Here is a 24,399-nt window from a genome sequence, read left to right as displayed (position 1 = left end):
ACGGGTTCAGGGGGCCCCTCTCCCTGTCCAACCCACACTGACATCCCAGCCACACTTCTGTTAACTCCCAAAATTACCCCAAAACAGGGATCACCACAGCAGCAGATGGCTGCTGGCAAAGTATCTCCCCAACACTGAGCACAAGTCGCCAGCTATTCCCACAAATCCATGGATTGATAAAGTGATACAGACAGGAAATAAATCCTGCTATTTCCTTAGTACTTTTTATTATTAGAACGATGTTCATTTAAGGACTCCGTGACAAATCCTATCTGGTACATCATCACCTTATCAAAAACCTGTGACATGTGCAGAGAATGTTAAGTTATATTAAGCAAGCTGTTAACTTGACAAAATCCAGCCTGCTGTGTTCTGCCTGCCTGAGCTGCAGGCAGAGATGGCACATTGTCAAGGGGTGGGAAACAACCTCTCCTTCCTTGCCAGAGCTCCAGATCCACTCAGAACTCCAAACACAGCAAAAACCAAGTCAGGTGTGTCACTCACATCAGGAACTCAGCCATCACACTCCACTCCAGACCCACATACAGGCATCAGTTTTTGGGGTGTGACTGCCACCCAACTGCAGGAGAGGAATGGGCACAGCCATTGGAACTCCCCTCCCTAGACTCCATTTATTCATACACCACAGAAAGGCTGGGTGGATGTTAACAAGAAGGCAGCTCAAAAGCAAAATCAGAAGATGCCTCGAAGTGACAGATATTGAGAAAGACAGAATTTACAACTTTTTGAGTAGTTGTGAAAAGGAGCACAAAACTGTTCTGCACAGCAGGCAGAGATGTGACAGCACTGCCAGGGCACCGTGTGGCTCCTGCCAATTCATTCACACATGGCACTGGTGCTTCCAGTCATCAGCAAATGACTGGGAACAACAGAGGAATGCCAGAGTCAGATCTTTAAACACCTAAGGTGTCATTCTTTGGGCATCCTAATGTCATTATTTGGGCATTTTCACCTGTGCTGCAGGAGGGCAAGTGTAGAAACCCCGTGTTACCACCAGCAATTAAAACAGCCTTCAAGAGGAGCTCTTTGCAGAACATTTCAGGGAATGAAGGTTGCAGCTAACAGCATGTCAAGGCCACTTTCTATTCTTTACCAGGCTCCTTGGGAGGATACTACAGATCCAGTATCTCCTGTCAGCAGGGTTCCACAATAACCTGTGATTCTGAGCATCAGTGGAAAAAGTGGAATTGGTCTTTTGCCTCTCTACATCTGTGAGTGATTACAGACACACACAGAGTTCATACAGCCTTACCATCTGCAAAATCCAGGTAATTATTCCTTTAGTTTAGTCCTCCACTTATCCCAGGTCATTTTATCAGCAAACAGACATACTCTGCTTGTTCACTGAAGGGTTTTTTAATGTGAAGAGAAATGGAAGCTTCTGACTAACCACACGTGACTCTGAGCTACATTAAAATCACTGTATTTTCAGCAGTTTCTGAGCTGCTCACACCATCCTAAAAAAAGTCTCCAGTCTTTCAACAGTCCATCCAATAAAACTGATGTTGTGCACCAGGTATTCTGGAGGCATCTCTCAGCTGCAGCTGAAACCTGGCAGGATTCATCTTTTGCCCAAAATCCTGAGCCTTGCAGGAAAACAAGGCCAGAAAGCACAAATAACCTCAGGTCTTGACAAGCAAAGCCTCTTCCACAGGTCTGACTCCCAAGAGAAACACAATGATGATGTTTTTGACACGCGAGTCCCGTCTGTGCACCACGAAACAACAATGAAAAGGAGGATGATGCAAAGTCGTCTCAAACAGTCACCCAAAATACAAAGAGAGCGTACATAAGCTTGATGCAAAATCCAGAAATAGTCCAGGGCAGTGCTTGGGCCTCACTAAAGGTTTAAGGACTACTGGGGATTATGTGGCCAGCCACAAAGTGTCTCATCAGAGGTCAGGACTGTTCCGTGCTGCTGGGAGGAGCGAGCAGCCTGTGAGCCCCTGGCAGAGGTTTGGTGATCCGATAAAAACCAGGACAGGACAGGGCAGGGCAGGGCAGGGCAGAGTCAGGTGGCCGAGCGCCGGCGGATCACGAACACGCCCCGCTGCAGCTGCCCCAGGTAGATCCTCATCTTGGTGCTGTCACTGGTTTTCCTCACCCAGATCTGCAGGAGAGGAAGGGCAAAAAGAACGGGGCAGGGAGATGAATTAGGGGAGAAAAAGGGAGAACTCACAGCAAGCAACACACAGGCAAAATAACTTGATGTCTCAGTGTCGGAGCTGAACTTGTCAGGGGGCACAGATCAGTGAGGTTAATCCCCTCTCCCACCCCACTCCAGGCATTTGCAACCTGAGTAGAAAATTAAATAAGGTGTCTAACTTCACCTCCTTAACTTCCTGCTCAAAACAGTCCTCAAGAAAAATGACTCTTTCAAGCACCATCAGGAAAGCAGGTTCCTCCTGCGACAGTTCACAACAGAACCGTGGCACTGAGCTTTGCCTAATCAAGACTAAGTCTCTCTAGATCCACAGATCATAAAATTATCTGTCCTGGGATTTGCCCAGACAAGTAACTATCAGTCAAATGAAAAGCTTATTCTGATTCTGTTCCATGAAGCATTTCCCACAATGTACCACAGGAATTGTGTCTGGAGATAAAAAGGCCTCTCTTTTAAACACTGGCATGGAAGGATTCACACCACGTGCTTTAGAGGACAAATTGCAGCCACTCCAGAGAGCTTTTGAAATCACCTTCAAGGTGTTTAAATCTAAAAACCTGTACTTTAAAAATCAAGTCTGAGCAATTTCCTCTGCATTATATCCTTCTAATACATTTCAACATATTTAAATAAATACATTGAGTAAAAATTATCTACTCCTTAGTACTGCTGTATTTTAGGAGGGAAGTCCAATATTTCCTGCTGTAAAGGATTATAAAGTTATGTTGGCCTGTGATTTACCCTAAACTTCCCCCAACTCCCCCCCTGCATATATTAGCTACAGGCCTGGCAAGTAAATTGATTTACTCTATTATTTTAATTATAAATTGAGTTTATTAACAGGACCCCTCAATATAAAATAAATTTAGTATTTGCCTGGATTTCTACTTCAATTATTTCTCCAGAGAAATTAAAATCGACATTCATTAATAATCATCTCCCAACTGCAACATTTCCAAGGATTTGGCATGTTTTGCTTGCCAAAAGAATTCAAAAATCCATAAACTTTGAGCAGCTGTAGGAAACAAACATATAGGATTTTATATTCTACCACAATATAATGGAATGATATATTAGTTTTGCTAAATTAAAGTATTAACTTTTAACAAATTTTAATGCATCCACGAGCACACTACCACTGCTTTTATCTGAACAACCAAATGCCACAACTGCCACTGCAAGGGAACAGTTGTGACACAAACAGATCCCACATGCAACTCATTCTGGGGAAAATAAAGTGTTTTCCCTTAGCTGCCACAACAAATTAAAGTTCCTTTATTGGCTGATTGAGGAGAAGTGCACTCAAATCTATTATTTCTTTCCCTGAAGTGTCTGGAATCTGCAAGCAAAGAACAAAGTGCTCTCTTTGCCCAACTGCTGCAGGAGCTTGCAAAATACAGTATTATCCTTCAGAAACAGAGCAAGTCTCTTGCCATCTCCAAAAGAGATTTCTCAAGTCAGTTTTATCTTGGCTTCAGCTTCTTTACACACCAGACAGGAATCTATCTTTAGCCCTTACTAGACCCATGTCTTTTCCCCCTCTGCTGACAAACAAAAACAGCCACAACCTCGTTGGCACCCACAGAACTGATCACACAGCTGATCTTAGTGTTCTCTTTAGACTCCAGGTAAATAGCTTGGCTCTTGTGGTACCTGCAAAAAGAAAAAAAAAAAATAAAAGGAAAAAAAACAAAAAAGGACACATGTAAATCAATTACTGATAAAGATGGACAGAGTAAATTTGAAGTCTGCCTTTTTTTCCACACCACTTTCTCCATCCTCACAAGATAGTGGGTGATCTGATCATACACACACACACCCTGCATATAAAAATATTTTGAAACGCAGGAGGGTCTTAATTCACATTCAACTCTGCACTGAAGGTTACTGAAAACAGATTTCACAACTGCAAGGGGGAGAGGCAGAGCCCCAGCCACAGCCAAAGCCAAGGGGAAGAGTGACTGATAACACACCTAGGCTTCAAGGGTTAATCTGAGCAGCCTTTCCCACTTCAGATACAGGATGCATTTCAGAAGGCAACTCCTTAATTTGCCTGACAAAATATGGCAGAGCAAATCACAGATACTCAAGTTATTTCCCAGAATTACTGAGCACCACCACCACCAAAAGTAAATTACCCTCAATCAATGCAGGCTGTACATTGTTTAATGAGACCTCAAATTTTAATGCTGGCCTATTTTGTGAAAACAGCCAAAATGGTAACTAATGGACTGTAATGAGCAGTAAATATCTGCCATAAGGAGGCCATGGCTAAACATATCCATGTCATCCCAATTTAGATCACATTTTAAGCTCTATATTGGTCTCGATGTGTTGTGTATAAAACAAAGACTTGGAAATTTGTAACTCTGAATTGTTTGATTCTGTGGACTTGCCTCTTTCACAGCCCACATTTCTCCAAGTGCTGCAGTGTGCCAACCCCAAAACCCCACTTTCTATTAATTCTGCCTACTTCTGTTCCATAGGCAGAACTAATTACACTGGAACAGGTGATTTGCAAGTAAATCATCTTAATCAAGCAAGCACCAAAATACTCCACAGTTATAAAAGCGTGTCTGAATTTCCACCTTTCCCCTAATCATGTTTTTATCTGGGCAATCCAAGCTCCAGAATCCCTGAACAGATATTCCCTCAGTAGCTACCCTGTACAACCCCCTGCACAGCCTGACTGCCATTTGCAAAATGCATGGATTTATTTAAACTTGTACAATATGGTTATTGTAGAAATAACTGTAATGTGGAAGTCTTCCAATGGTTTATTCCACAATCTCTTCCTACTGGCTTATGCACTCAGAATTTTCACAGTGCTTGCCAGTAACTGGAATGAGTGTCAGCTTTGAGCCTTCCAAACATATTCATTACCCATGGGTGAGGGAATAAAAAAATCCCCAAATCCTGTAACCTTTATAACAATGGCTGGACACAGGTGTCTTTCTACTTTGTTTTGACAGAAACAATGTCAGTGGGTTCCAGTAACAATGATCTAAGCCAAAAAGATCTCAGTTTAGCAAGTCCAGATGTCATTAAATGATACAGAGGAACTTGGTAAGATACTATAAACCCCAGGCCTCACTAAGATGAGACAAAAATCTCAGTCCAGCAGTGTTCTACCATGCCATGCTGTGAGTACTTAAGCAAGAATTTTGATCTTGATACAATCAGCAGGAGTGCAGGAGATACCAGTGCAAACAGCTCTCAAGTGTTAGCTGTGCCCACAGAGATAGGAGAATATTTTCTCCCCACTTTCAATTTTTGATTTCCAGTGAATTCCAAAGCTGATGACACACGTGTCAGAGGCTTCATTCAGCCCTTGGATTTCACATCATGAGTGACTCTCCATCAGTAAATTAATGCTAATTGTGCCCAGAAGAGGCAAAGAACCAAGTCAGCAGTGTTTCACTGAAGAGCTGTCTCAGCTGTCTCATGGTCCATGCTCACAGACACAGGGCAGCTGAAAGCACAGCACCCTGGTGCATCAGTTACCTGGTCATGTCTCACCCTTTTGCCAAGTTTGTAAATCCAGAGAGGGGCAGGATTGAGGAAATTACCTCAGGTGAAAAATGCAGCGGGGTTGAAGTTGGCTTTTAAGAAAGCAAAGAGCCAAACAACTCTTGCTGTTGCAGTAGGCAAAACACACCAAGTGAGGCAAGCAGAAATCATTCCATTATTTCCAATAATTCCTGCTATAAAATATTTTACTGAAAGGCCAAGATTTCCAACTGCAATTCCATGAGAAGATTGAAAGACATCCCTCTGCACTATTGTATGCAGCAAAACTAAGAGCAGAAAGATGGTTGCCTTACAGTGAACTGTGGTTTAGGATTTGATAGGGGAGCACAGAGCTCTGAGGATAAAAACCAGTGGCTCTCATTCCACATTCACCTGGAACACTCCACTCCAGAGACATCTGTAAAATGTCTCTGCAAGATTACAGGGGGGTCATTACTGGCCTTAAACATTCCCTGTTTTCAGGTAATTGTCATGCAGGGCTGCATCAGGAAACAGAGAGAGTCATTCCTGGGCTGCCAGGTTTAAGAGTTCTGTGTATGCCAGCACTCTTTATGTACCTTAGAACAAATTACCCTCCCACTACCAAGAGTTACTTCATTATTTTAAAACACCAGCTAGTGTGCACAAGTACTATTACTATCAAACAACAACAACAAAAAAATCTAAGCAGGATTATTGCAACCAAAAAAAAATATAAAACACTGATCTTAAAACAGCCTAAGAACAAGGCAGCCAGGAAAGACAACAGCTGGAGTTCCTGACAGCAAGACCCCCACAACAAGTGAATTCAGCACGATGAAAATATCTGTTAAGTGCTTTATGCCCCAGCTAGATGCCCATTCAGAGAGCTGGTGCTTTGGGGAGATTTTTGGCTCAGTGAAGCTCTTCCAGGTTTAAATTTAATGCAAAGTTTTGAGCTTTACTGACAGATTACTTTAGATGCCTTTTTTTTTTTACTTTCTTTTTTTACTCATGAACACTTTTCAAGTACTCCATATGCTTCAAAATTCTGAAGAAGTTTATTCATCCAAATATATCCTGAGGATAGTCACTTGACACACACAAAAAAATTATGAAAGCAAAAAAAAACCCCTTGATTGATCTGTGGAATAAGTAGTCTGTTTGGTTCTTATCTGCTTTATGCTTTATGGATGTTTAAACTGAGGGAGCAGCTTTGATGAGAGCTGTGTACACTGAACTCTCAAGACTTCAGTCAGAAGGAAAAACTGACCAGCTGGCCAAAGGGACTGTTGTGTAAAAAGAGCAGCTTCACACCTACTTCTGTGATAAAATTACAGCCTCATCACTTGCTGTTTTGAGCCAGCAGAACACTGAAGTAGGCTACAAACAGGCAGATGACTTTTTGAAAGCAAACTTTTTTCTGCAAGGAGTTGAAGATTGCCCCCTTGATTATCCAGGTTTGCAAGTCCAATGGGTTTAGTTTAAGATCTATTAAGGTTCCTCTGCAGAATTTAATATTTTCCTTGTGTTTTGTGAGGCTTGTACAGCTGCATAGCCATAAAACTCAACAGAGATAAATCCAATCAGCAATTCCAAAGTTGCCTCTCCCAGGTGGGTTTGATCTTTAAAGGTTATTTGGATTTACTAGAAGCATTTTTCATCCTGAGCAGCTGGTGGATGACATTTCTTCTGCCACCTTGTGGAATGCTGGGCTCGTGTTCCACAGAACTGAGCCTCAGGAATGGGAGTTTTGCTGACAGCAAATCATGGAGTGTGTGTATCCAAGCTGGGCAGCTTCAGTCACATCCACTGTGGCTGCTGCTGACTCTCCTACCTCATATCAGGTTTGACTTCCTAAATGCCACAGTGGGACAAGAAAAAGATTCAAGTCTCCTTTTATTGGAGTCACCAGTTATTTCTGAAAGCCTACAGGGTGTGAACACTCCATCATCACCCCTGCTTCACCGGACCCACAATGAGCTCGTGGAGGGAGCAGCAAACCTCTGCCCAAAAACATTTTGTCCACCAATTCTTTGATCAAAGCCATTTATCTGTGCAGCCTCTGCCTCCCTCACTGCACACCACACCACACAGACTGAAGGAAACAGAAATTGCCCAGGCCTCACCATCTCTTGTCATAGTAGAGTTTGCCATCTTCTATCCGAGCTTCAAACCGCTGTGCTGGAGACTCTGCTGGGGTTGCTGGGAGGTGCTCAGGAGAGGAGGGGGAGGCTGGGGACAGGAGACACACTCAGGTTAAAGAGCAGCACGTGCCCATCTCACAGCAGCACCTCTGACTGCAAAACTGCAGTTCATAAGGTTGTGTGTGCAGAGGTAACAAGCAGAAAAAGCTGCAAACTCAAATATCAATCAGGAAAATATTATGTATTGTGGTAAGTAAATCAACCTCTGCCTTAAATTAAAATATTCACTGAAATACAGCATTTATCTGAAAAAAACATTCACGGGTAAGTGACATGTCCGTATGTCCTTGAATCCACAGTTAATTAGTTAAATATGGTTAACTTTATTGAGGCAAGTTAGTCTTGAAATAAAACTACATGCACATCTATAGAGGTGGAGGCATAAAACCATAAGTTGTCAATCCCTCAATGGAGCTGACAAGGTGCCCAGATGCACCTGAATAGAACGGAAAAAAAACCTCCTTTCCCAGCTGGATTCTCCCATATCCAAGTGTTTCAGCCACCAAAGATGCTCCTGCCCCCCTTCCCATCCCTAACAAACATCAACACCATACAAAGAACAGCAATTCCACAGCCAAACATCTACAGTACCATTCTCTGTTCAGAACAGCACACCTGTGAACAAGTTCCACTGCATCTGTAACTCACCTGGTCTCTTGGGTGATTTAAGCTACATGGGAAGAGAGCAAAGCAGTGTTAGAGATCTGACAGGAGCTACAGAAGCTGCAGTGATAACTTCAGATATCTTACTGCCCATGGTCCGGATAGTTCTATTTTAAATGCTCTGTTAAGTGGCATAACACAACCAGAGCAGTGTGCTCTAAGCAGCCAAAAGTGCAGATAATCAGTACAATGATCCAAAAGGCCAAAAATCTTAACCTGAGAGCATTCGGGTAACCCACTCCAATGAGTCAAACCCATCTAACACACTATTTTTGAATGTGATACATTTCTCAGGGTACACAAAATCCAGGAGATAAATCATTAGAGAAACATCAACAGCTGGCACAAAACCAGTGTTCTACTAATATCCTCAAAATGCCTTAATGAGCAGATTATAGTCTAAGAAATTAGATAAGCCTGCAAGTGTTCAGCAAGAAAACAGTATGTTAATCAAAACTAGAAAAACTATAAACAGGCACACTGCCCCCTATTCAGCTTGCTGAAATCTTGTGACATCAGGAAGAAAAAAAAAATTAATAAAAAATCCTACCCCACACTAAGGCCTAAACCAAGGGAAGCCTGTGATCTCCCAGCAAAACACACTGACATCTGTTCAGCCATGAGGAAGAAACTCCTTAACACAGTTCATCCCTTGGTTCACACAAAAGGTAACATTTTTAGATGACAGCCATTCAAATTAGGTCAATTAAACCTCAATAAAAAAAGAGGAGATACCATCTTGCTAAATCTTTTATTGTGCTACTTCAGAAAGCCTACGGGGATGAAACAGTCCCACATTTCCAAAATGAACATTAATGAGAGCTCTGTTCTCTTCAGGAGAAAGCACTTCCCTTCTCTTTAAAATGAAGAAATATAGTCAAGCAACAATCCCTACCTTATTCAGCGTTCTTAGGTCCTCCATTATTTGCTCATCAGTCAACAAATAATTTAGCTGAGGTATCCAGAATTAAGGCTTCCATAAGCTCTTGATAATCAAGGCTAAAAACTAAAGGTCAGTGACATTTCACTTGAGTAAATGTAAGCCAAAATGTTTCCAGGATTTTAATAAATGTCTTCCTTGAGCTTTTTTTTTTTTCGTCAGAGAAATTAATACAAGTCCATCCACACCATCTTAGCAGCAGAGTGCAAAAATCATTTTAACTTATTCAGACAGAACCATCAATGAAAAACCTTTAGTGCACTGACATTTACTTCATGGAAGGATCAAGCACCAGCATTTTCAGTGTTTTTCATCTTGTATTTCTGTGGAGAAGAATCTGTGACATGAAACAACAGACTCACTTCAGGTTTTCTACAATGAAACTAAATCCCACCTAAACACAGTTAAATAAAACATTGTGTGGCCGGGGATAATTAAGAGCCTACAACATACCTGAACACAAACCCAAAACGTTTGAAAATAGAAATTAGTGTGTTACAGTCTTATTAGAGTTCTGCTGTGCTTCTGTTTCTTTGTAACAAGTGTTTAGCCAAAAGTATTCAAAGTATTAAACTAAAGTTAAAAACTGCTGGGCTGCATTTCAAGGATCTTGGTTCTGATGGACTTTAATCCTCTCCCAGTGAGCAAAGGCAAAGAGTTTCATGGTGTGGTTGCTGTATCATGCTCAATTAGCAGGTCATGTTCACTATGACATTCATTTATTTTGGATGAGATAGGGGCACTAATAAATGACTTTTTTTTTTTCCTGAAAGAGTGAACAGAATCTCCAACCACAAAGAGGTTAATTGAAACTGGAGATGCTCATGACCATCCTGCATGAACTCCGAAAGTTCAAGGTTTGGTATTGCCTTCAGAAAATGAGAGTCACTCAGATAATTTTATTTAATCTAAGACATGCAAGTTTAGAATCTAATAAGAAGCCCCTTGTAAGCAAATATCCCTGCCTTCCTGTCCAGGTGAATTTAATACACAAATAGAGAAAGTGCCTATGGTCACAGAGGAGCTAAAAACACATTTCCAGAGGTCAAGGAACATTTTAATTCCAAGACATGGAGCAAGGCAGATCCTAAGGATTACACAGATATGTCTGTCTCTTGTGATACATGAAAACAAGATGAATCTTCATCTTTTCTTATTCAAAGAACAAATCTAGTATCCCTGCTTTTGCTATGCATCTCTGGATTAGATATCTGAAGCTTCTATCAGAAATGGAGAAACTATTTTGATATGACAAATATGATCTTCCTGGCAAATGCTCTGTCACATCTTGAAATGAGAAAAGCTCTGGCTCATGTAAAAAGCTATTTACTATCTATGGAATCAATTATCTCGGCATATATACATATACATAATGTTCTTTTAAAGTTTTTCTTTTGCGAAATAAATTGCCTGTAGAATTCAAACCATTCTCACTGACAAAAAAAAGTTATCTCATGATACAGTGAGGATTAAGTTAGGATACCAAGGGATCTCCAGACACTGGTTTCTATGTATGTATTGTATTATATAACTGCTGTATTGCTTTAGCACACATACATTACAATTGTGCTTCAGTATTTCCCAAAATCTGATCCTGGCATTTAATTTCCTTTTCCTTGCTGTACAAAATAACAAAGGTGTGGGTAGCACAGTGCTGCAAACCCAACAGTGACTCCATGAAAGGATATCAGGGGCAGGTTTCCTCCTCTTGTCTGGGATAGGAACTGGATCATTTGGTCGCCGTCTCAGTTTCCTTGTCATAATAGGCTTCACTTCCATTGAATCTGTAGAGTAATGAAGTTGGAGAGCTGATAAGACCAGAGGAAAAGGAGTAAGCAGCAGCAGCTTTCTACACAAGGCACAAGGAAAATAATCTTTCCTCTTTTATACAGCAAATTGGATTTTTTTTTTTTTTTGTGCTAGCTTCCAGCATGGAAGTGCTGCCAGTGAATCCAAGTTCTCTCTCCTGTCAGGTCACTGTTCAGTGCCAGTGCTGCAATGCTATGGTTACAGCTGCTCCAGGTACAGATAAGCAGCACAATGATGCTACAAGGATTCAAGGTAAATTCCTTTCATGCTCATGCTATCTGCTTGGGAACAGATTTAAAAGGCCAAGCTCATGGAGTTATTTCCCAGCCCAACTCGGATCATTAATAGCATGTAAAACAGCTACAAATCAATTGCTCTCTCATCTTCAAGGCAGAAAAACAGCTTTGTCAAAAGATTAGAGAAAATTGCTGCATTGAAAACTGATACAAGTCTTCTGGAGTGATTTCAAACACACAGTATTTAAATTCAGATTATCTAAGAATGATTAATGAAATCAGCCTAATTAATAACACAGCAGCTCACAGGAAGTAACTGCAGCATATACACTGGGGAAAAAGAAGAAAGTCTGTTAAAAACTTAAACATCATCAAGTAATTATCTGAACTTGGTTTGTCCAAATGCCTACAGGTAACCTTTACTGAACAACTCCACTGAAACACGTGCCTTAATTCATGAAGATATGTTGAACTGGCAGCCAAGAGACCACACCATAAATGCCAAACACATCAGCCCACCTCCCTTTCTCTGTGCTGAGACTTATTTGTTCATCTCTAAGCACCCCTGAGCCACCCCTGGGAAGCACTGCAAACTGGGAAGCCCATTTGGCTACCACTAGACACAAAAACTTTGAGCAGCTCTGCATGCACAAGATACACCAAATCCCATCTCATCTCAAGGGTGAATAAGGATGATCATGAGACTAGACTTCATAAAAAAATAAAAGAAGTTACCAGGAAAACAGCATAACTCAAGATGCTTTTCAGTCCACATCAGCCCTAAGAGTTTGCACTAAGCCAAAAGCACCATTTAATACACCAAAGCAGGGTTTAATTCTCACGTCTGAGTATTAATTTAAATTAATACTCTATATAAAACCTGTAGATACTACACAAGAAATAAATGAAGGGTGTAACTCACGGACTGGCCTCAGTAACAAAACCACAGTATCTGTCCATGATATGTCCAAATCAGACTTTTGGATCAGTACCACAGCAACAGAATTCTGCAGGAATGATTTAATTCCTGACTTAGCTCCCCTGCATCCTTTACCACAGAGCACTGCAAAGTACCAGAGGTACCAATTGTCTCCAAAAAATCTGTCGTCCATTTAATATAAATTTTCTAGAGCCTGGACACAAATGTAACCCACAAATCCTTTTTTTTTTTTTCCTGGCATTAAGCAGCAGATTTCAACTTTTACTGTTTAGCTTTCTTCAATTACTTGACCACTCACTCCTGCAGGAAGAAAAGAACACAGCTTTATAACCTGGAATCACTGGTTAGGTCAATATTGTGACATATCTCAATAGTTTTATTGCTAGATCAGGGAATCAAAGCAGCCCCTTTCCCTGCACATAAGCCCATCATCCCCTCTGCTGCTCCACTGGCACTGCCTGATCCACCTGTTAACAATTCACTGAATTTTGAGCAGCTTTCTCCATTAAAAGACCTTCAATTCATGCCTTGCCCCATTGGCATTTCCCACCAGCTGTCTGTGTAAACCAGCACTGCCACCTTTACAGCTCTTTCCCTAAGCAGAAGCAGAGGGGATAACACAAATGACAGGTGCTTATCATCTTTACCTCCCGTTAATTCCATGGTTAGCTTTTCATTCTCAATCATCTTCTTCTTCTCTTCCAACTCTGCTATCAGATTTTCCTTAAGCTCAATTTTCTTATCTTCAAACTCCTTTGCTGCTGCTTTCTTTTCCTTCACGTAATTCTTCTCCACCTGATCTGTCTAATGCAAACCCAAGGAGCAAGAAGGTTAATTAAGGACTCAAGTTAATGCTATCAAAACACCTTTTCAAATGCTTTATTGATCAGCTTTTCAGTTCACAACTGGTCCAAGTTCTAAAGATTAACAATATTAACAATCTATAGAAAAGCATCTAAACATGACTTGGTGCTATTATATTGGCAAAATAATTATTTGTAAAGACATTTTAATGTTGCATAACAAATTAAGTCCCTAGCAGAGAGCTCTGCTGATTTATAAACAGCACTTAACATCTTAAACACCCTTTTTCTGACCAGTCCAATGCATAGCCAGATACAAGAGGCCAGTAGCAAATATTTAATTCTATTTTAACAACACAGTGCAGAAGTTACTTGAGGCAACACCAGCAGTAAGCTCTACTACATCTGAAGTGTAACAAGCCAGCTACAGGAAGATTTCTTTTAAGCCTTCTGGGAAAACAAACCCAAATGCTGGTTGATGAAACAAGGTTTATGCCTCCTCTACCTAATTAATGCATATTTTTGATAAATTAAGAATACTTACTTCCAACTGCAGGAACAGTTCTGAAACACAAGAAAGACTTCATTTATTACCTTCAAAGCTGCACAAAATTACTTTCTTACCATTTTAAGCCATTGAATATTGCAGCCAAGACAAGCAGTGAAGCAAATAATGCATGTACTTATCCAACCTCTACTCTGACTTCACAGCTTTATGCTGAAGATAAAGTGACTATGAAAAAGTTCCACAAAAATACACTGTTACTAGAGGATTTTTACAGATTGTCACCTCACTGAAAAGCTTCCACTATTCCACTCTATTCAGTTCAGAGAAGGCTGTAGTAGCAACACTGTACTATTCCATCATGTAAAAAAAAAAAAAATTAAAACCGTACTAGATATACATCGAATATAAGAATGCTGCAATAAATAAAAAAAAAAAATCAAACTGTCTATTGCAAAGCATGAAAGCAGCATTGTGTAGATAATCAAATGCAGGTAAAGCTAAAGTGTGTTTTAATAAACTTCAGTATGCCAAGGACAAGCATAAAAGACCCTTATTCCTGTAGTACAAGACAGATTAATTTTTTAATCATAAAATCTCAAGTGATCACCACCTGCCCTCCTGTGGAAGAATTCTGCTGCTGCAGCACTGCTCGTGGCCAGCCAGAAATACCAGTTTGCACTTAGGCTTAATTTGATCAAAACAGCCCAGGCTTGCCAGGATGCAGCTCTAGTGCATATGAAAGGTCTTTTTGAAGGTCTTTTCCAACCTCAATCATTAGTGAAATTCATCTCAGGAGACAGGTTCCTGTTTACAAGTAGTTGTTCAAACCACTTCAGTTCCTCGAGCAAATCTTTTACCTTCCCAAGCACTTCCAGAAATACAGAATTGCTCTCTTTTGCTAAAGGAGGAGCAGCTGTATTTCCTATATCCACATAATGCCTCCTATAAAAGGCTCTGCTTCAATATCCAAGGTAAGAAACTACTTGGAAAGGAACAAGAAAGAGAGAGGGCAAGCAGCTGGATCTGACTCCCAAACCATTCTTCTGCAGCAATACAATGAAAACACCCAGAAGGACGAGCACTGGGCACTTTAAAAACTAACTTGGGACTTTGCTCCTTGAAACAGAGTAGTACACAAAGTCCAGGCAGCCCATTCCATGTCACAGCCATGCAGAACAACAGTTCCAGCAGCACATTTCCTGTATTCATTGTTCACAAACAGATCTTTGGGAAAGCACGTGCTCCTAACTTGCCACCCCTGCAAACTGAAGGAGACAGGGCACCCAAAGGCTTCAGCAAGGGCCATGAAACAACAACCCAAAGTGGGACACTGGGAGTTAGTCTGATAAAAATTGAATCATCTTTTTATTTGTGCTGCTCCACACAAATGAAGACTAACACTGTTTTTCAGTCAGCAAACAATGCTGATCAAGGGAAGAAAATAATCAAGATAGATCCTGTCATGTTTGGTGGACTCTGAAAAAGCCCTACAATGTACCCAAAGACTCCTTTGCTCCAGAAAGTTCTTTTTCTTTAAAGGACAGAATTACCTCTTTGTTCTTCAAGTGTAAAAAACTACACATTTAAGTTATTTGCAGTGTCTTAGAAAGAAATTCCACTTACCTGCATTTCGTATCCTTTCTTTGTACTGCTGGTCCAACTTTTTCATCCTTTTCTGATATTCCTGAAGAGTACCTAGTGGAAATAAATTGTAGATTCCCATTTTTTTTTTTCCCAAGTATTAAATAACCTCAAGGAGTAATGCACCATTCAAAGCATATTCCCTGCTTGTGTAAGAAGTGGATTTCTCCTTTTAAGAAATGTTTTAGCAGAGAGGCTTTACTACAAGTGGGGTTAAGATGGAGAAAAGGTGGGAAGCAGCTGACATTTTTAACTCTGCAGCACATCTGAGAGCCAACATGCAGAAAAGGATGCTGCTCCCATCCTTCAGAGCCCCCACCCTTCTATGACATTTGAAAAGTGCCAAAAAAAACCAAAACAAAACCAAAGCTACTCTTCAAAGCTTACCCTCCTGCAGTTGCTGTAGCTGCCTCTTCAGAGATGCCAGTTTGTCCTGATACATCCTGCAAACACAGCAGGAAACTTTAAACACCAAGTACAAATAGTTTATTCCACCATCTCTTGAAGTTACATGTTTACACAGAATCAAAAACTTTTCAGAACTTCAGGAAACAACTGAACTACAAACTAAAAGAATTACAAATTAAAACTACAACTACAAACTAAAATAATTTTATTCCAATGAAAGGTTCTCAGTCTGTCTTAAGAATTCTGGCACTTCTTTGGTTCTACAATGCATTTGAAATTTGGTATAAAGTAGGATTTTTTAAATGTTGAAATCTAAAATGACAATTAGATATACAAACATCAGAAACTTTATAGCAGAATCATTCTTGCACTATGTCAAGTTTTATTAGCTGTGTATTAGCTCCCCATATTATTTTAAAAACCCACCAAAGTCTATTCCTGGTGCTGCTGCAAACCTGCCTTTCTTTTACCACGTATCTGTGGTTTAACACTGGCCAAGTCTTCCTGACCTTTATGAAAACAGATCTCTGCCAGTAAGAAAGAACTCAAAATACTGCAAATGCTCCTAAACACCATGGGGAAACTACTTCAAGTGTCCCAAAAGTCCATTTCTGGTTCAGGACTAGAATTCAACTGTTTAAGGCATTTGGATAGGCATCTTACTTTTCCTTAGCTTATCTAAAGCAGAGCCTTTATTTTATTTGAAGGATCTGTCTGCAGCAGGATCCATTTGCAGCTGCTCCCAGAACTCATAATTATTTCTTTGCCCAAAACAGCAGCAGCCCTTAATTCCTTGAATTTATATAGAACAGAGAAAGTCACTGGAAAGAGCAGAAATACAAGTGGATGGACTTATGAGCAATTGCTTTGGGATAAGCACTTAAAACTTCCAATCTCAGCCCAAAACTTTGCCAAGTTTCAGACAATAAAAAACCCTAAACCCACAAATAAATAGAACATCACCTTACTTGTATCTGGAATGGGTTACTTACTGTTCTTTCATTTCTACAAAGTCCTCCTCCTCGTGCTTTGCCAGGTCTGTTTCACTTGCATCCTCAGTGTCTAAACGAGGCAAAAAACATCTTGTTAATATTTTAAAAGTATTTTTAAAAAATCCCAAACTAAATAGTAAATTATTTAAAAACAAGGAAACAGGCAAACAAAAAAAGAAATCCCCAAACCTCAGGCAATTTAGCATCAAAAACAACCTGAGAGATTAATTCAGGAGGGAAATGAAACATCTTTCTGCAACTGTGAGTTCTGCAGTGCAGCTTTACATAACCAGCTTACTTCGGAGAGCCTGGGAATTCTTTCCCATTTAAGTCAAGAGGCTCACACACAGGTGAGACACAAACAGCCTAAAGACTGGAAGACATTTCACAAACTTGCTACTGGAGTTCCACCCACTCAGCGCTGCTCACATTGACCACAAAGGTCTCATCAAAGACAGAGTTACTGGCTGGGATCTGAACTTCTCAGCTTTACTTCACTTAGTACTTTAACATTCGAATACCAGTGCTGCCATAAAGGTAGCTGCATTTTATAATGTAAACTACGTAAAAACATAGTATAAACTGTGAATAAAGTAAATCACTGTAAGGTTGCCAGTTTTCTGCTAAGACTTTTCAGGTTTCTATTTGTAATACATGGGTGTCCAAGAATCCATTAAGTTTCCAAAGAGGGGTCAGTGCCTACAGACTTTACAGGGTACAGCTGAGAAACCTAAACCACAGCTAATTCCCTACACACGAAAGGGGGGCCCAGCCCCTTAAATCAAACCATTCTCAGATTTTTCTTTAACTACAGTTTAAACTGAAGATAAAATTTAACACACCAAAGATAAAACAATACATTTTTTAACTGGAAGAAACGTACTCAAATGTCTGGGCCACCACAAAGGACTTCCATACTTTGCTGGGAGAGCCCTCACTGACCCTGTCATCAGCTGCATCTTTAACATCATCTCGTCTATAGCCAGGCCAGAGGGGACGAAGGGCTCTGCTGCCAACAACAGCCACTCTCTAAGAGTCCTTCTACATTCCCCTTATCTGTTATTTTATGCCCTCTACACTCCTGGCGACTCCGGGTTTTACTCAATTTCCTCATCTCCCCTGCTCTCTCTGGTTCTTGTACGGTCACATCCTCGTACACTGCTATACTCCTGTCCACATCTCCTCCTCCCTTAGCTGCGTCCTTCCCCCTTCACACCACGGAAACAGAACCAATACTCTGGATTTCTCCAGTGTTTTCACTCTGCTGTCCCACTCGGACCCCCTGCTCAGAGCTCTCCCCTGTCCCGCTGCCTCCTGCTCACCGGGGAAGCCACAACTCGATCTCTGCAGCGCCTTCGCTGTTTTACTCTCCCGCGGGGAACCGCTGCACCCCGGCAAGTCCTTGTTTCCTTCGGGTGCGCTCGCCGCTCCGAAGCCTTTAAGCCCGCAGCCCTCCCCAAACACCGTGCGGAGCGCCGCCCTCCGCCCCGCACCCCCCGAGAGCCCCCGCTCCATCCCCGGGCACCAACACGCCCCCTCCCCACACACCTTCGTCGGAGTCGCGGGCCCGGGCGCTCCGCTCGCCGTCCTCCTCCTCGGCGCTCTCCAGCTCCTCCTCCTCGTAGTAGTCGGGCGCGGGGGCCATGGCGGGGGCGGGCGGCCCCGGTGGGGCTGCGGGCGGCGCGGACACGAGCCCGGCCGCGCTCATGGCCGCGGGCGGGACGGGACGGAGCGGCCGCCGCTCGGCAACCGCGGCGGGAACCGCGGCCGCGCTTCCGCTTCCGCTTCCGGGCGGCGCCGGGTTCGCCGCGCCCCCGCTCGGCCAACGCGGGCCCTGCGGCTCAGGGCGTTACGGGTTCGAGTCCCGGCTCCGCCCAGTGTGTGGCACGGGGTTAAACTGTGCTGGGTTTCACTCCTCAGCGGGTTGTGGCCACGTGGGCTCGCGTTCGTGGACCAGAGGTGCCAAAAGGACAAGAGCAACGGGCATCCATCGAGAGATGAGGAAGAGGTTCTTCACTGTGCAGTGACTGAGCAGCGGAACAGAGACCGGAGAGGCTGTGCAGCCTCCCTCTCCGGGGACACTCCAGAACCGTGTGGACACAATCCTGTGCCACGTGCTCTGGGATGACCCTGCTGGAGCAGATGATCCCACTGTTATCCTTTCCAACCTAACCCATTGTGTGATTCCATGATACAGACACAGAGCAGGACCTTGCCTCGGTGGGACACTTGTACTCTTTTGAATTTTATTATATTTTAATAGAGAAATTACTTCCCTGTTCCTCCATACTCTCAGCAGAGCCCCATCACAGCCAGCACTGTGATCTCACCCGGGTGAATCAGGTGCCTCCTGCCAGTGAAGAGCAGCTTTTGTAGAACACGTGCCTGACATCTGCCAGGTGCTGGTTATTTTCCTGACTAGACACTGCTACAAAATTAAGGAACAAGATATGCATCCTGTGGGGAGAGTCATATGCAGGATCCCACTCCCATGTGAAAATGCCTCACAGTGGTATTTCGGACTATCTCATGTATCTTATTTCTGCAGCTCTAATTCATCAGGGAAGGACTAATTAATCTCATCACCTCCAGCACAGCCACACTAATCGCTCACCTTCAGCTCTGAGGTGCGTTCCTCACATGCACAGCTTATTGACTCACTGTGGCACTATAAACACCTCACCGAGGGGAAGGAAATGGGTTTGATCTGAAGCACTGAGCTCCAAAACCTGCAGCGTTTCTCCAAACCCGCCGAGCCGGGCGCTCAGCGTCCAAAGCAGCACCAGGTCACACCGTGCTCTGAAAGGAGCAGTAATAATGCAGCGCAGCTACTCGGCTTTCCTGCCCATCACCCCAAAGGTCTGTTTGCCCAGACTGACAATTTTTAACTCGGAACACCCATGCCAAGTATGCTCCGTGCCTCTTTCCTTAAGTCAATATTGCCTCTAACAGGGGACGAGGCTGAGGCACGGCCAAAAGTCAGCACCCCACCCCCCCCCCACGCCCCGCCCCCAAGCAGCTCGCAGAACTTCTTGGGAGCGTTTTTGTCTCAGGGGAGAGACACCACCAGAGCTGCTCACCACTTCTCCTTTCCCAAGGAATGCTGTGGCTTGTCAGCACTTTGGAAACCCTTCCTTTTCCCTTCTCCCCACTCAGGCAGCGTGGCTGGCACGGCTGCCCGAGGCCCCGGGGTGAACGGGAAAGGGCGTGGTGGCGGCCGCCACATCGCATGAGCTGCCCACGGGTCCGTCCTCTCCCCATACTCACACCTGGCTTGAGCTCCTCAAGTCACTCCCCAAAGTCCTCCAGTCACTGAGCTGAAAACAGAAATGGGATTGCAGGACTCAACAACTAACCAGAGCCCTCTCGGAGCTTTGCAAACACTAACATTTCCCCTCTCTCCCCCATTTCCTGTCTGTATCTGTTCCGTCTGTCCACGTCCTTGGCTCACCAGCTCCCCTGCTAGCCGGGTTTGTGCTGCTGGGGATAGCAAACCAGTTCTAAGTGTGTCTGAACCACAGCTGCCCTCCCAAGGATCATCTGCCCTGCTTCATTGCTGCCTCAGCACTTTCTGTTCGAAGCTGATCTGCCCTCCCAGCACAGCCCTTCACACATCGGGCAGGTGCAGACACCAACACCAGGGCACAGAAACCCCCTGAACAGGAGCCATGTGCAGCCAGTGGGTAAAAAACCTGCAAACTGCGGCAGTGCAAAGCTTTTTAGCTCATTCTGTGGTCAAAACTGGGATCTCGCTGTTGCTCCCTCCGTGCCAATTCCTCCTGTTTAATAAGAGCCTGCTGGAGACACCCTCTGCTGTCATCTCTCAGGCATTCAGTGGGAACCCGAGGGAGGAGGCTCAGCTTTAAGGAATGCCATGTTTCCCTTACAAACGCAGAAACTTAACTGTCTCCGCCCCAAGGAGCTGTCGGGGAAAGTGTAAAGTTCCCTGTCGAGCTGTTGTTCTTGGCTCCTGCTTCCATCGGAGCTGTTCTTGTCACAACTCACTCAGTACTTAGTACACGCTCAGTTTGGGGAGAGATCTCTGCCTCCTGCTTGCTCAGCATCAGCTTTTCACAGAGCTGCTGACAGATGAGTCATGCTCAGTGTGCCCTTCTTTCCACTTGTACGAAACAGAGGGGGGAAAAAAGGTTATGGAGCTCAGCTTGTAAACAGGAAACTCGCTGTGTGGAATTACTCGACTACAACGAGAAGAGCTGGTATTGTACCTTGGCCTCTGAGGCACAGGACACACCAACACCCCTCACCTGGGACTCGGGGCTCTCAGGTTTCTGTACCTGTGGTTTCACACAGCTCTCTGACGATGGTTCTAGAAGTCCAAGAAGGGCAACAGCTGTCAGGAACAAGCTGGCAGAGTGAGGATGCACGGGGTATTGCCAGATAAAGCTCCAGTCCTTCAGTTTTATTTGGAAAAATGAAGTAATCGCAACCCCCCACCCCCCCAGTCAAATAAGTCTCTACAACTATGAAGTGTTTTGAGGTTCAGAGGCTGCAGGGAATTACCAAGTGTGGCAGAAACAGCATGAAAGCATCTTACCCTGCCTCTGCTCTGAGAAATTCCTAACCCAGACCTCTCAACCGCTGCTACAGTTCCTTTTTCTTTGGGGCTTTGCTGCCAAATCACAGCTGGTCCTGTTTGGGTACCAGGGGCTCATGCACACGCAGTCCCTGTCAGGGCTCCCCCAACACCCGCAGCACAGGACTGGAGACTCGGAGCTGCCTTTTTACCGGGCCCACACACTGTCCCATCACACAGGAGCTGGTTGTAGGCCCCAACACCCACACACACGCACTCTTGAGACCATTACAGACCCTGCCAGTGTACACAAACACGGTCTACACACAACACCTCTGAACTAATTATGGGCCCCAACATCCCTTTTCCATACTTGAGACCACAGCACACTACAACATCCCCGACACACACCTGCGGTTACTACAGCGCTCGGCCCCCCACCACTCGAGGTCCCTAAGCCCCTCACATACACACACCTGAACCTGCTGTGAGCCCAACCACCCCCATGGCGCCTGAGACCGCTATGGGCCCTAACACCCCTCACGCACACCTGAGCCCGGGCACAAACACCCGCGGCCACAGGCTGCTCCGGCAGGACCCCACTCCGCCGTTCCGCCGCTCCCCCTCCCTCAGACCCCGCGGTACCGCCCAGGCGGCTCAATCGAGCGCCGATGGCGCGGGCGGTGCGCTCCGTGAGGCGGCCCGGCCTGAGCTGCTAGGCGGAGCAGCCGAGCGCCGAGCGCGGCCAGGCAGGAAGCGGCGGTGACGGGCACGGCCCGGCGGACACGCTCCGTCCCCCTCTCCTTCTCCTCCTCCTCTTGGTCACTCCCCGCCCGGGCCCTGCGGACGTGGTCCGCTGCCGCCGGCCGGCACCAGGTGAGGCACCGGCATAGGGAGCTGACAGGCGGGTCCCGGAGGGGCGCGGAGGGCAGGGGGCAGCGCTGGGGCTGGCAGCGGCACTTTGTGGGCGCTGCGGCGGCGCGGGGCGCTCGGTGCAGGGTGTCCCGGGGTGTCTCATGGCGGGACCCGCCCGGGGCTGCTCGGGGTCTGGACAGCGAGTGTGGGGCGTGGGGGGCTGAACGAGCCCGGCCGGGACAGCTGCCCCGCACCTCGTGCCGGAGCACCGGGAGCAGCCGCTCCTTCCTGCCCATCTTCCTTCGCTCGCTCGTTCCTTGCCTCTCTCCCGTGTGCTGGGAGCTGTCCCCGGGAGCTCCGTGGAAGTGGGAGCTCCAGCAGAGCAGCCCCGAGCGGACGGGAACGCCCCGGTGGGAGCAGGAGGAGAGGACGGGAGGGAGAGCGGCCGCCTGCCTTCTCCTGGAGCCGGGCACGGCGCTGCTCCGCTGGGATTACCCCGGGATCCGGGAGCTGGAATGTGACCTGCGGAATTCAGGGGAAGAGGGAGCTGCGTTTCTGTCAGCTTTGAGCGGAGTTGGAAGCAATGACGTAGGTCTGGTGCGAGCAGATGTCTCTGTCCTTTTAATGACACGGAGAAATGATTTGCTGTAGGTGCTGGATGCCATCGAGCAGCACTCGTACTTGCGTGGGAAGGAGAAGGAAGGAGGACACGAGGCAAGTACTAAGCCTTCAGAATTTTGTTTTATAAATACGTCTCCTCGTGTTTCCTCACCCCCGTTCTCCAGGAACGTGAGTGGAATGAATTCCCTAATCCTACAGCTACGGCAGTTCTAAACTTCAATAGCCTCTGAGTAGCTCTAGTAGCATCCTGGTTTTCCCAAGTCGCTTTCCTGAGCCTGGGCAGGACTGAGCAGCTCTGTGCTGGGTTTGCTGTCCCCAGCTGGGCTGTTCTCCCCAGGGTGGGGGAGAACAGTGGGACACTGCTCTGGGAGGTGTGTGGAATGCTGAGCTCACACACAGTCCAGCAGCAGCTCCGTGTTTGTTTAAAAACAACAAAGCAGGGGGTGCTGATTCTGGCCCTGGTTGTGCCAGAAAGATTCGGAATCCCCCTGCCTATCTTTGTGGATAGTGATCCACATAAGAAGGTGGAAGCAGTCAGGGTTCTGGATCCATGTGGATGCAGTTCCACGGAACACAGGGTAATTTAAAGTTGCTGGGTACAGCAGTGCTGGCTGTGGTTTGTGGTGCTTATGTTGTTTGAGAATAAGTGGGCTCCAGTCTGTTCCCCAAGGTCTGCTGACATATTTTAGCAAATGTTTAGAATGCTGCAGTGCTGGAAGTGATGCAGCTTGTTTTGCCAGTGGTCATTACTTTAATGTATCCCACACCAGATTTATGAGAGGACACATGTTGGGGTTTCTGTGTTGATAGTGGATTGTTCGTGGAGAGAGATAATACACCGTGCTCCTCCTATTTAAGAGCTTAAAATTGGGCTGCTTCTGGTAGGTAGTTATTTCTGTGTTCTGTGGGGCTAATATAACGATATAGAGCATGTTTTAAATGTAAATACCTGTCTGCAAACTCTCTTTTAATGCTGAGCTTCATACAAATATCTGAGGATTCTTTCATGCACCCACAGTGAGGCTGCAAACCGTTCCTATCTACATAAATGTCTCTTTTATCAAATCCAGATTTTTTATTTGCTGTCCAACTCGTCATATAACTTCCTCTGGCATCTGATTTGAGGAAACCTTGAGCTGAGTTGTTTCCATCCACCCCTCTCTGTACAAGGCCTTTCAGATTGCAAACTAATTCTTGTTTGTGTGTGTGTATTGCTTACACTGATTCTCTCTAAGTACTTCCCTTTTACGTTGTTGCATCATTATCAGTTAAAAAGGATCTTAGCAAGTTGGAGCTTTTAAAGATGAGATATTTCTACTTGTGTGCATTTTAAATGTGGCTCTTGGATCAACAGCATTTTACTGCTAGATTTCTTTCCCATAGTGTGTTGATGGATGGGGGAAACTTTCAGCAGAAATGAGTTCTGTTCCTTCTGAGTAACCTGCTGTCTTATTTTAAAGGAAAAAAACCCTGCTTACATGAAGCAGGGCTGGAGTTTGCTGAACTGCTGGGGAGCAGAGGAGGAGCAGGACAGGGCACTGGTCAGTGCGTTTGGATCAGGAACATAG

The 24,399-nt window shown here is 44.7% G+C and overlaps 1 protein-coding gene across 6 annotated transcripts; it reads right to left on the bottom strand.

Annotated features, from left to right (window-relative positions):
- Nucleotides 1-1,428: 1,428 nt before the first annotated feature.
- Nucleotides 1,429-21,925, bottom strand: SUDS3 (SDS3 homolog, SIN3A corepressor complex component). Of its 6 annotated transcripts, none has more exons than XM_062504727.1 (15): nt 21,906-21,925; nt 21,087-21,172; nt 20,089-20,138; nt 18,370-19,620; nt 16,822-16,891; nt 15,809-15,864; nt 15,404-15,475; nt 13,817-13,836; nt 13,117-13,273; nt 11,173-11,268; nt 9,440-9,501; nt 8,530-8,551; nt 7,804-7,909; nt 3,754-3,838; nt 1,429-2,131 (listed from the first exon to the last, which is right to left on the bottom strand). In XM_062504727.1, the coding sequence occupies exons 4-15, from the start codon at nt 18,527-18,529 to the stop codon at nt 2,033-2,035; spliced, it is 1,005 nt and encodes a 334-aa protein (XP_062360711.1). In that variant the 5' UTR covers nt 18,530-19,620; nt 20,089-20,138; nt 21,087-21,172; nt 21,906-21,925; the 3' UTR covers nt 1,429-2,032. The 6 variants fall into 6 exon arrangements, with proteins under 6 accessions (XP_062360711.1, XP_062360710.1, XP_062360712.1 ...); XM_062504726.1 differs by having other exon boundaries at nt 18,370-19,249; nt 19,436-19,620; nt 20,089-21,172; nt 21,906-21,924; XM_062504728.1 differs by having other exon boundaries at nt 18,370-19,171; nt 19,436-19,620; nt 20,089-21,172; nt 21,906-21,924.
- Nucleotides 21,926-24,399: the final 2,474 nt, after the last annotated feature.

Source organism: Cinclus cinclus, chromosome 17 (genome assembly GCF_963662255.1).
Source record: "Cinclus cinclus chromosome 17, bCinCin1.1, whole genome shotgun sequence".
Taxonomy (NCBI): domain Eukaryota; kingdom Metazoa; phylum Chordata; class Aves; order Passeriformes; family Cinclidae; genus Cinclus; species Cinclus cinclus.
This window is presented reverse-complemented; position numbering and strand designations above follow the sequence as displayed.

What these genes read in the sequence shown, in the direction of transcription:
- SUDS3 (XM_062504727.1), bottom strand. Translation starts at nt 18,529, where the DNA reads ATGAGCGCGGCCGGGCTCGTGTCCGCGCCGCCCGCAGCCCCACCGGGG. An exon ending in AACTGTTCCTGCAGTTGGAA is followed by an intron (nt 13,274 to 13,816) that starts GTAAGTATTCTT and finishes GGTTTGCATTAG; the next exon opens with ACAGATCAGGTGGAGAAGAA. An exon ending in AACCATGGAATTAACGGGAG is followed by an intron (nt 11,269 to 13,116) that starts GTAAAGATGATA and finishes ATTACTCTACAG; the next exon opens with ATTCAATGGAAGTGAAGCCT.